Below are 13,294 nucleotides of genomic sequence, written 5' to 3' on the forward strand. Positions count from 1 at the left end.
CCAAAACCACTAGAAAGAAAAATAAATCAATTTGTTTTTGTTCAGGTTTCTTCAGAAATTTAGCTGCTAGATGCAAGCCAAAAGTTGAACGAGTTTCAAATTATAAACATAAATCTTCAAAACAGAAGTTAATAGCTAATTTATCAACCTAACTCAATTATACGATTATAATTATATTACTTTCTTACATGATGGCATAATTAGTACAAGTTACAATTACAATACAACTGTATATCATATGCTATGTAATTATATTATATAACCTTTATATATTATGTAATGATCTTAAAAAAATTAAGACAATATTCTTCAGGGGCGTGAATGCAGTTTGGGATGTTCCTAGACATCTTCCATTATCATTGGAAGACCCGGCACTCTCAATTATTAGGAAGTTTTTATCAATTGCAATTCTTTCTGGGCAAGCGGAAACTGGCAATTTCTTACTAAAAGGCATGATAGTTTTGAACATAGTTTGAAAATGTCATGTAACCATATGCAGCTTCTAAGGTACTCATTTTGGTTGCCAATACAAATATGTAATACTCTGAAGCAGCAGAGTTTTGAATGCATTTCAGGCCAGATTCATTGCAATGACTTTTCAAATTCTGAACTATTTGCAAAATGTCGGTATGCAGGTAGATGAAAGGGCCTCTCTGCTATAATGCTAAAGTATTATTTGGGGGGCATTTTTATTCTTAATATTTAATTCCCATATTACACTAAAAAGATCGATATCTAGATATAAGTACCCATACACACACATTTCATTTTTTTATTTCATTTTTAACTTTTTCACTGTGCTAATATGAATTTCTTTCCATGTTTTACTTCTTTAAAACGGTTTTGAAATCTGTCCTGCAAATTCTCATTAATAAGCAGATACAAATATGACTACATTATGAAAATTGTATTTTGGTAAATTCAAACCAGTCTCACTGTGCCTCATTTCCACAAAACTTAAACAGCCTGGAAAGACAGGTAATATATTAAAAACGGGGGGGGGGGGGGAGCAACTGGTTGAAATGTATAGCTATAGCAATCCATCCCATACTTTACCTGAATAACTGGGTCATCTCTTTCATAGCCACTTGTATATTCTGTATTTTTAATCCAGTCATTTACATCAATTTCTGGCATGCCTGAAAGCAACAATTCCTTTTAAAAAAAAGGAGAAACCAAATTTTGTTATGAATATGACAAGTTAAACTGGTCACATTTTTAGCTGTAAAGTGGTTTATTTTTCTGAAGACTATTCACCTTTGAAAACATTATTCTGTTATGACACAGAATGATAGGATTTCTAAATCAATATAAGATCAACTGTTGAACACAGAAATCCGAAAACTACAGTACTAGCATGTGCCTGGTTCTTTAGATACATTTAGATTACAAAAAAGGCATATAAAATATTCTACTCACTTTCAACAAAATAAAGTGAAACTGTTGTCCAAATTAATAAGTTCAGTGTTCCAAAGTTGCTACATTCTGTACCATTAACTATAGCAATGATGGCGAACCTTTTAGAGACCGAGTGCCCAAACTGCAACCCAAAATCCACTTATTTATCGCCGGGTGCCAGGTGGGCGTGGCTGTGGTGGTCATGGCAGATTGGGTGGGAGTGGCCAAGGTGGGCGTGATCACCTCGATGTTGCTCGTGGGGAGGGACGCCTGTGGGGACCGGGCAGGGTTGGGGGAGATCCAGGGGGTCTCTGCCAGGTGGGGCGGTGGGCAGGAGGCTCATCCTGTGGGATGAGGCGAGGCAGGGCGGGGGTGCCATTGTCACAGGGCAAGAGAGCACACAGAGGCCAGCGAGCGCATGGGTGCTGGGATGCATCCGGTCATGTGGGACCTCGGCAAGTTAGTGGGCAGCTGGTTGAAGAGGGATGGTTGCCATCTCCAGGGCATGGCTTGTGTGTCCACAGAGAGGGCTCTGAGTGCTGCCTCTGGCACGCGTGCCATAGGTTCACCACCACTGAACTATACAAATCATAAGGTGCTCAATCACACAATATAATTTTACTCACCAATTCATATTCATCAAAGAGTTGTACCAAAGAAGGAGGAATGAACATATGGAAACCTTGAAGAAAAGCATTTATCTGAGGCTGAATGGCTCTCGTCATTCGAAGCTCAGTAACAAGTTGGACATATTCAGCCTGAAAATTGTGAAAATATTTTTTAAAATTACTATATTTAATCTAATTAAATCAAAATTTATTTTTGATGTGGTTCCATTTACCTCCTCGTTGGGTTGCCCCCTTCTGGAACTTTCACCACCCCACTCCTACCCTTATATTAGACAATTCTGGTAAAGAAAAAATATTAGAGAATATTCTTATTTTGAATTTTGAAAGCCATTGTGTAAGGATTTCTAATGGCCCTGAACAATGCAGAGCTATTTGCAATCCCACAGTTCTATTGCAGATATGATTCCTTGATTGGAAGAAACATTTTATTCATTTTTATTTTAATGGAAATGAAACTGAATATACACAAAAAATATATTCTAATGTGTTCTAAGTCTTTAAAATATAAAAGTTATAAGGAGAGATTTTCCTTGGGCATACTTTGTTCACACATCAATTTCACTTCTCAAAAGAAAAGTAAATGTCACATTCTTGTTTATTTTTTGCAATATATACCTGTAACACTTTTAATGTTCAACCACATCTATTTTTTTTAAACCACATAAAATATTTATATAAAATGAGGTTAAATCAACACTTCTCTCCAGTGTGGCTTCTTGTAGAAAAGAAACTTATGTTTCAATTACACAATTACACATGTTTCTATAATCAGAATTATAACACTATATGATTTGTTTGATTTACAGAGTAAGATGGGGAAATCACAGCTCCCCAAATTTGCGCTAAGGACACAAAGGTTTGCAAGGATCTCACTGCCTGAAATACGGCAAAATGATGATTTTATGCTGTACAATTTCTTCGTCTTTCTGAAAATGATTTTGTAAGATTTCAAATAGGTGAGTTAAAACTACCTTAACACACATTCAGGTAAAAAGAAAAAACCTCCAGAAACAAGGAAAACAACATCACATTTAAATGCTACATCACCACTGCCTGCATCGCTTAGAGGCAAAAAATAGTGTCAACACTGCAAATACTGTATATTCTTGCTTTGACAATATGCAGAACTGTCTGGTATTTTTATAGTTAAACCAGGCAACAGGGAAAAAGGGAGGAGAATAAGGATAGCCCGGGAAAAAGAAACCGGAAGTAAATCACATCTTCCAAGTTGATTGGAAGATGTGAACCATGACCCCAAAATAAGGGGGGGGGAATGCTTAGAATGTATATGCGTAACGGAAAAGAAGCCAGACCTAAGCATTTCCACCATGCTGTACTGACGTCTATGTAACCTTAATAAATGCTTTTAGGAGAAAATATGCCTGAAAGTCCTTTTAAGTGTTTCGTTAATCAGACACATGACAAATAGGTTTTTTTTAAAAAAGGAAGAGGGAAATGCCCTCCCCCCCAAAAAAAAGTTGCATAATAATTCTTAGACAGTAGAAAGGGAGGCAATTCAACCGGGTTGAACTATACTGCCTCAATAATTTAAGGAATGTCTAGATTGAAAACTGTAACAGCAGACACTTTCTGCAATTCGAACTACTATGGAAAAGAAATTCTCAGATAAGTTTATATTAAATTACAAGTATAATAGAGTTGATGCTGATTAAAAAGAAAATAAACTAAATTCCCCTGTGAATCATGTTTATTTTCGTGTCAAACCTTTTTTTTATGCATGCTGCAAAATGTATACTCTGGATCAAGAGAGGCATTTAAATGTCTTCCAGATATATTTAGTTTCAGGTCCTGACATCTCCAGTGATCTTTTGGGACAAGAACTGTAATTCAGCACCTGTGAATGGTCTTAACTATCTATTCTGGTATTAATTATACTAATATCTTAAACCACAGAGTTAGCCAAGGCCTTTAAGGCCCTGGAGGCTAACCTCCTGCTCAGTGCAGGAATCTAAATTAAAGTACCTCAGACAGATGGCTGTCTAGCAATAAAATAAAGCCAAAATAACATTTGGCCTTTTTTTGCAGCCATATCATATTGTGGAATCATATTCAGTTTGTAATCAAATGCTGTTCCAAAATCTCTTCCACAAACACCATTACCAAGCCAAGTGCAACACATTAACTGCTAATTGATTTTGCTTTGCTGTCAAGCTGAGGAACTGATGCAATGGCCCTCTTTTCTCCTCTACTTTCCCAGGGTCTCTTTGATGTCCCATCACATTTTTTGTACAGTATATGTCTCTTTTAAATTTCATTCACTGAGGTGGAGAAAATAAATGTAGCAAATAAAATGGAGGCTGCACCCTTTTCTTCCTTGTCCTTTAGACATGGTCGGGGTCAAACCCAGTTTCTTTAACTGCCTAATCCCATGAGACTCAAACTGACTTTCCTTGCCCTCAGATAAAACCTCCTATAATCACATCTAGATCAAAACCTAGAAGCCCCCTCACCAACTTTCAGTACATTGCAAGGGCAGCCCTAAGAAGAGACCTACAACTATCCATCCTCCATCAGCTGATGACCTCAACATTCCATCACTTTAATAATGGACTTGCTCAGCTCTTCTGCGCTCCTTAAAAGCTACATTGCCTAAGAATAGGAATAACTCCAGTTACATGGACGAGGATCTTCCTAGCTTCCCCAAACTGACCAGCAAATCAGATTTCTAGGATTCCCCATCTTGTAGTCCCCAATTTCTATAAAACTCTTGGCTTTCGCATTCTTTTGGTCCCTTTTTCTTACAAAGCAGGCACACAACAATCTTAGCAATAAACATGGTTTCTGCTCCTTGGTGTTGTACTCTCGTACTTCTGAACTGTTTTTCAACCCATTTCTCTAATCTATCAAGAACATTCTGCTTTTTATTTCTGTCTTCTAGAATATGTGTCATTCCACACAATTTTGTGCTATTAGTAAGTGTGCTGAATATTCCCTCCACTTCATTAAAATAATTGAATCTTGGTTAGTACAGGGTCCAGAATGGAAACTGAGACACTCCACTTAATTCTTCACAACAATGATGAGCAACAATTAATAAAGCATTTACAAGCTTAATGTTCATGCCATCCAGTCCACACTTCACTAGCCTGTTAAGTCAGAATATTGTGGGGTATTTTTTCAAATGCACTGCTGAAACAAAGACATAGATAGACATAGATTCAATATTTAAAGATATTGAAATTAGGTAGACTAGGTCATTGCAGGAGTCTCAAAAAGATTTTCTTTGACTTATTGATAATCAAATCTTGCAATCTACATGGATCATTTCTCCACTGAACAAAGTTATTTATGCTGTTCTCAACATGTAAATAAACAATTCAATAAATGTTAAATATATTAAAAGGCAAGAGGGAATAAATCTGGACTGACTCTTTTTCTGTATTTATTCCTACTTTCAATATGCTCTTCTTATTGCATGCACTGTTTTTATAAACTGTTTTTGTGAATGCAGATATATTTATCTAGACCATCTGGATCTTCCTTACTTTTCCATAAAGGTGTTTGAGCCATAAGACAATAAGATCATCATGACCCAAATCAAGCACCTAGCTTGGTAATACAATTCACAGTTTGGAGAATTGTAGCTGCAAATCCATATACCTGTTTTTGAACACTGAAGAATATCAAAAATAATCCTTGATTTTACACCATATGTGATTTGTTACTTGTTTATGTCAATCATTTAATCATTTGTTCTAAATATTTACTGGAATTGTTCAGAACAGAAAGTTAAGTCTTAATAGAATTTTAACAGCTGCTATCAATTCTTCCTAACCAAAACAACTTCAATTGCCTCCACTCTTAAAAGTCTAGCATTATATTTGTCAGGTGTAAACAACCAGACCCACACTTGAAGAATTCAATTAGCTATTTTATTGCTCAAGCTATACATAGGAATCTTCTCAGACTGATAGTTTGCAACTGGGTAAAACCAGATAAGGTTCAGTCAAGGGGGGATCAGGCTTCGCCCTCTTATGCCCCCACATAGGGATTCTAGACTAAGTTCCCATTTGACTCTTCCCCCCTGGCTCAGTCAGTTTTTCTCCTATATTATTCTTCTAAATCTGTAAATAATTATTTTTATAACGGTTTTATCAAATAAATTTGTAAATATTTCATCTTTTTTGTAGTAATGTTTTTAGGTATAAATGTTGTCTTTTTCCCTCTGTTTTTAAGTCAGCATTTGAGTTTTATTGTCGTGATCTGAAAACCTGATATACATCTATATATATGGTCTACCACTAATACTAAAAAATATTTTGAGTATGGAAATACAATATTATAACCATATAATTTCAAAGTATTTCTTATGCTGCTAATTTGATTCCTAAAATTTTGCTTTCTTGTCTTATTTTCACTGCCAATGACTCTAATATCAATAGAGACAAGGAAGGATATAGAGAGGACAACTTTATCCTCAATATACTGCATTCTTTGATAAAGAAAACTATTTACTGTTACCTGGCTTCTTATTCTTTTACATACTGTGTATACGTGTAAAAGAATAGAGCCATAATTCATCTTTTTGAAAACTGAAAGCATGAAAGACCATTCCAAGTTATCAGAATCGTTCTCTGAATCAGGAAAAATTATAGTTACTTTCTGATTTGAAAATTCATGTTATTGGTAACATCAGATATGTCTGATTTTCTTACATATCTCTTTGGAACAAATTCAGTCTAATCAGAGTGTATCACTTTGTTTAAAAAACATTTATGCTCTTTGTAAGCATTGCCATAAAAAGCTTGTAATCTACATTCAATAAAGAAATAAGACATATGACTCTGGATGGGTCAAATAATTTCATTCTGTGTATCGAAACATGAAAAGTTCTCTCTATAGCAGGGGTGTCAAACTCAATTTCATTGAGGGCCACATCAGCATTGTGGTTGCCCTCAAGGGGGCCAGGAGGGCATGGCTATGGTGATTGTGGCTGACTGGGTAGGCATGGCCAAGTTGGACGTGAAGAGCTCAACATCGTTCGTGTCACGGAATGCCTGGGGGGGTGAGGGGGCTGAGGGGAATCCAGGGGTCTATGACAGAAGGGGTTGGGACCAGGGTGGGTGCTGGGCCTGATCCACCAGAGGATGGCTGCACAAAGACAGAAGGTGGAACGGAGCAGGCACATCTGACAGACTATATCGCGTACCTCTCCCCTGCTCCTTTGCCTCCAGCCCTCCAAACAGCAGGCGCAGCAGCGGCACCAGCAGCAGGTGAAGGCAGAGGCACAGGGGGAGAGGCACACAATCCGGCCCACCAGATGGCTACGTGGCCACTTGCTACATCTCAGCCATGGCAGCTACAAAGATAGAAGGTGGGGCGGAGCAGATGCATCAGATGGGCTGGATCATGAGTGTTCCCCCCCTGCACTTCTGCCTCTGCCTGCTGCTGGTGCCGCTGACATGCTTGCTGCTTGGAGAGCCGGCCCGGTGGTCACAGCTGGCTGTGGAGTCCCCGGCCAAGGGACTGGCAGGCTGCAGCTGTTGCTAGACACCATTGGCCCTTGCACACTCACTGCCTCCTATGTGCACAATGTGGGTGTGCCCAGCTGGGCTGAGGGGCTGGGGGTGGGGCAGCTGGGGCTGGTCCCTTGCCGTCTCCGGGGTGACCCCATGGACCAAATCTGGGCCCATTACGGGCCGGAATTGGCCTGTAGGCCTTGTGTTTGACGTGTCTGCTCTATAGTGTTCCTGACTCTTATTCATTGCCTAATAGTTTAACCAAATTTTCTTGAAAGATTTCCTAATGTATTGTAAAAATACCAATAGGTCCTAGAACATTATTCAGTTTTGTTTTTTTTAATTGCTTCTTTCAGTTATGTTGATTACAAACTGCTTTTTGTTGATATGTAAACTTTGTAAGCAATGTTTTGTTCAGATATTTTCAATGTTTCCCAGATGATAGTTTACAGTATAATCTAAAATAATAATTGTTCCATCATCTCCTTTGTTATGTAAACATGTTAAATTTAATCCTAGATAGTTCTGAAGTTGTCATTTTATGTTCTTTAGAAACTTTTCTGATTCATGTACAATTTACTAGAGCCTTCTTTTCTCTCCATTTGAAGACAGCCACCACCCTTTCACTCCTTCAGTCATTTCACACCTCACATATTTCTCCAGAAATTATCAAAAATAACATGTAAAGGCATCCTCTCACACCTTAAGTATAATTTATCTGGCCAAGTAAGCAGATATTTCCTCACCAACAAACCTCAAACTGCAGTCTTGCTCCCTTCATCATGTTCTTCATAGTTATCTGATAAACACAGGCTCTCTTCTCAGAAAAAGGTTACATCACAACTGGATTTTTCAAAAACCAACACCTAAGCCTCCTCTGATATGAGCAGAGCAATTGCCTATGTCTAATGAATTCCATCTGCAAAGCTGTTTTCTACTGCCAGTGAAGGTTTACCAGCAGTAAGCAGAATTATACTACATGAAAGAATTTCACTATGCTTTTAAGTATGCTGTCATGCTGAAATCACTTGCTACGCACATAAAATAATAGCATCGCTAATGCTATTGTATAATCAGAATATATGGAGTTTTATAGAATGACCTATGTACAAAAAAAAGCCAATGCCAAAATCTTATTATTCAAGTTCTAAATAAAATAAAAAGAAGAGGAAGAAATAAAAGAATTAAAAAAGATATTAATATGCTCAAGAGAGCCTTTTCCATATATTCACAATATTCAACTGGGCTATACTAGTAGGGGAAGATAGGAGCCTCTGTTTCTGCAATCTAAAAGTAAATCTCCATAATTAACTTCTACAATTGTAATCGATCCTCCTTTTTTTCCGACAGATAGGATATGTAGGCAGTAGCACAAGAATAAATTTATTGCCACGAATCACATATAAAGTTTATCTAAGCCTAGGAAAAGAATGTGGACACAGAATTAGGAAATACTGCTGCACCATCTGAGGGTACACACGGATAATGTGTTTTGTACAATAGCACAATAATGTTGATTTGGGAACGAGATAAAATAAGTTTCATTATTTTCCTCTGTTATTAGTAGATAATCTATAAAAGCCTGAGAAATATTGGAAAGCCAGATATGAAGATCTTGGTGAAAAGTATATTTAAAATTCTAATTTTAGGGAAAAAAAGTATTATGTGCCAATATATTTAGAATTAAATTATATTTCCAGGGAAAGGACTCAAAACATCTTTCCTTCAAAGCTCTTCCATTGAAGAGGTCGTAACAGACTACTCTGCATCCCCCACATTCCTCCTCATCTTGGAGAAGCCTACACTGAAAATATTTAATTGTTAGCAAAAAATTATTTCGGTTTCATTACACAGAGATGCCACGAAATGGGAGGATTTAACCTGAGCTTCAAATCTAATGTATTTCAGTTTCAAGTTAATTTAGAAAAAACTATACTGCATGTATGGAATCATGCAAAAACCTTTTATTGTTTCTTTTTCAAGATCTTATCAACTCCAACCAATAACAACTTTCTTTGTCTCCCCTTCCTCTCAGGCCATTCACTTGTTCCTCCTCTTACTTCTCCTCCTTAAAATCTGATTCTCACTCATTCTCTCTATATAAGCAAACCTTCATCCCTTCAGGTCATTCATTTCTTTGGCATTTAGCGTAGATTCACTCAGCATTCATATGTTCTTGCCCTCTTCTTTTTTATAACACACACACCCTAAGGAAGCAATTCAGATGGCAACTTAACTTTTGTTTTTCGTGACATTCCAACTTGTACTTTCAAAGTATGAGTCAGGAATGAACTGATCCAAGTTCTTTCAGCAAACATTTATCCCTCTCAAAACACTGCATACTACCCACAACATTCTACAAACATTTTCATATCTTAAAAGTTCTGTTTCCTCGTTTTAGTAAATATTTAGTAAAAAATCATCTACTTGCTCTAGATTTTTGTCAGTATGATTTGAGATTTTTCAAGCAGGGTAAACATAGTGAGCTCCCCCTCACGAGGCAACAGCTACAATACTGAAGGTGGAGCATCTCTACACAGATGTCCCCATTTTGCAGGGGAAACCACATTTTATAGCTGTCTATTGCAATGGAAATATTTAAAAATTATATCTTTCTAACCACATAAATCATTAAGTAACTTTTCCCTCAGAATCAAACTGGCACTAAAGATATTTCAAGGTTTCCTCAATAACGTAAACTAATAAAGAGAGGGAAAGTCAGGAGACATGTGATAAGAAAGAGGTGATTTTTCTTTTCAAATCTGCAGTTTAATGAAAACATGCAGGAATAAAGACATGTCTATTCATCTTTCAATGTAGAATTCCAGTTTTTTGCGTATTCTAGTAATTATGGCAACTGTGAATTCTAGTTGTGGCTGATGTTTTTTATTATTATTATTCACAAACCTTCAGATAAACAATCAGATTCACTTCAGCATTTGCTTATTCTCCGATATGCCTATTCCAACATAGTTCTTCAAACACCTGAATCCATACCTTTGCATCACCTGAAACTAGCTCCCATAAATCACTCACGCTGATCAAGATCAAATACCAAATAAACAAATAATAAATAGTTGTGACATTACAAAAGCTAAAAGGGAAGAGATAAAAATAAAGAGACACCAAGTGGTCACCAACTAGCATGGCAATTGGTTAGTCTAACAAAATGCAGTATTACACAAAAGACAAAATGGAAAAGAAACAGCAGACTGTGAAAGATCCTTTGCAAATACTTCATAATAGTACCAAGTATATTGCCTAAAACTCTTACAAAAATATAACTGTTTTAATTATATTTAATCTACACTATGTGCAATCTACACTATTTAAAACCATACCAAAACCATACCTTTTCTATACATCCTTAATAAAATAAAAATGAAATATCTGTTTTATTATATGTTTCACTCATCAAGAGTAAGCCTGGATCCAGATTAGTTAATCATAGATTAGACTCACAAAAATCTACAGAAGTTTAAATTAGTTATCATGAACTTATTCCATATTGTTGCATGGATTTAATCTAAACAAACCTCATTCTAATTTTGACCAACTGAACTCATATTGTATTATATGCATCTTCCTGACAGACATACAAGGTTTGGCAACCTGCAATAAATGTACATAGGAAGACATACATATGGATTTTTAGTTTTAAATCTGATAAATATCTATTGAAAATGGAATATGATCAAAACTTTTCAGCAATGCCTTTGCCACTGAAATCAATGGAAATAGCATTACTTATGCACTCAACCCTAGGAAGCAGACAATGGCAAACCACTTCTGAAATCTTGCCAAGAAAACTTCAGTACAACACCTACTTGAAGGCACAAATTAAAAAAAAACTACATTAAACAAGTTTCTAAAGACTTTAAAAAGGCTATTAATATGACATGAAAATAAAAGTTGTATAAAGTAGTGGCATGTAAACAGAAATCTAGGACTGAATTGCTTCTCAAAGCATAGATAAGAAAGGGGAACGAGAATACTATTAAAGAAGAGGCACAGAAGAAGGCTACATATGTTTTATTGTTTTATTACACACTGTCCCTTCAGAACCAATAAAGGAATATGCCTGGCGTATTAAACAGACTCTGTATGATACCTCATAACAGTTGGTAGCCATGGCTGCTTCTTATTTCTGGTTTAATTTCTCAACACACTAGGAAAAAGCTGCCTATTAGAACCAATTTTGTAGTTAGTATACCAATTGAAGGGGGCTACCTTTCAGAATCACCCCAGACAAACGTAATCCCCAATGACTCACTTTGTTCTCCTGTGTGACAATTATGCTTGCACCACCCGGCTTCAAAGGCACTTCTTCCATTGCTCCAAATACGTCCGTTTCCACCGAGAAGGTCAGCTCTAGCCCCAAGTCATTGATATCATTGTCTAGAATCCACTGCAAGTTCTTTGCATACTCTGGATCAATAGATGCCACATCCTGATAGTTTACAGGAATACCTTGGAGACAATGCAAACAAAATTCAGTTTGCCTGCTGAAATGGTTTCATTCGTGGTCAATGTCTGCCCTCTACAGACTTTCTGAAATAACACAGGGTGAAAGAGATTGCCTTCAGGAAAGTGATTTATTACAAGCCGTTCTGTTGCCACGAAATTATTGTTAACTGGTTGTCAACTAAAGCTACACTATATAGGCTACTGCTGTGGTTAAGAGCAGAACACAAGAAAAAGCCTTGGCAAATCCTAAAGGATTCACTAAAGATGGTCCTTTTATACTTAGCCTATCACTTTCAGCTTCCAAGCCATTTGTAATACGTCCATCACATTAGCTAACTAGCCCTAAACTGCTGTAATATCTACATAAATATTTTTACATGAAAAGCATTTGTAAAAGCACTACATTAATGCTAATTGGTGCCATCAGATGCTTAGCTATCATTATAGTTAGATGGGAAGCTTAAAGCTTTATATATATATTGTTGCTTTTGTAGTAATGCTGCAGCTCTCATTAAGCACAGTAATAGAGCGTGGAAGAGGCTTAAATAACATAATATAATTAACTTTTAGAGGCCTTTATTATCCACTAGACATCTCAACAAAACCATTAACATCTTAATAGAATCATACCAAGAATATGCTTGTAAAATGATCTTGTGAAGTAAATGTTGACTAGTTGTCTGTGATTAAGAGCTAAACCCAAGATTTGTCCAGCAAATCTAAAATAGTTCAAGTGATCAGGATTCACAGAAGAGTTGCTATTGGGCTGGAAAGTTGTTCCTTTAAAAAAAAATAGATTAAATTTATAGCTTTTAAAACATCAGTCACTTTATATTACAAACTTTAGTTTTGTTTTTTGTTTTGTTTTTGGGATTCAGAATAATGTACAAAAGGAAGTGATAAAAATACACTTTTCTCCAGAACAAAAAAATACAATAAAGGAGAAAACAAATACATTTCAGATGTACAATCCTGGTTTCAAATAAAAATAGATTTCTAATAGATTTCTAATCATCCCAGCTGTAGCAATAAAAATAGGTTCAAAAAGCATAGTATACAATTTTTGTGGACAAGAATTCCCTCATCATACACATTATACATATTTTACACCATTATACACGGTCATCCTCAGTGGCAGATATACATCTGGTCAATATTAAAAGGCTATAGGTAAATTGGATGCAAAATATATATCTCACAGTAGATGACTAAATTTAAAATATATAAAATAACTAGGAAGAATTCATCAATCAATGTAGATAAACATTATAGTTAATCAATAACCATAATAGGATGAAAACCTCTTCTGCTCATTCCACA

At 36.2% G+C, this 13,294-nt stretch overlaps 1 protein-coding gene across 1 annotated transcript in view; it reads right to left on the reverse strand.

The window, feature by feature from the left end:
* HACE1 (HECT domain and ankyrin repeat containing E3 ubiquitin protein ligase 1) overlaps positions 1–13,294 on the reverse strand; it is a 41,134-nt gene that overhangs the window by 5,986 nt on the left and 21,854 nt on the right. The window contains 4 exon segments of the mRNA XM_015812187.1: positions 1,057–1,155; positions 2,025–2,156; positions 11,781–11,977; positions 12,605–12,783. Of these exon segments, the coding sequence (XP_015667673.1) occupies positions 1,057–1,155; positions 2,025–2,156; positions 11,781–11,977; positions 12,605–12,783 (607 nt within the window).

This window comes from Protobothrops mucrosquamatus, unplaced genomic scaffold (assembly GCF_001527695.2).
Source record: "Protobothrops mucrosquamatus isolate PMUCROS unplaced genomic scaffold, P.Mucros_1.0 scaffold_58, whole genome shotgun sequence".
In the NCBI taxonomy this organism is placed as follows: Eukaryota; Metazoa; Chordata; class Lepidosauria; order Squamata; family Viperidae; genus Protobothrops; species Protobothrops mucrosquamatus.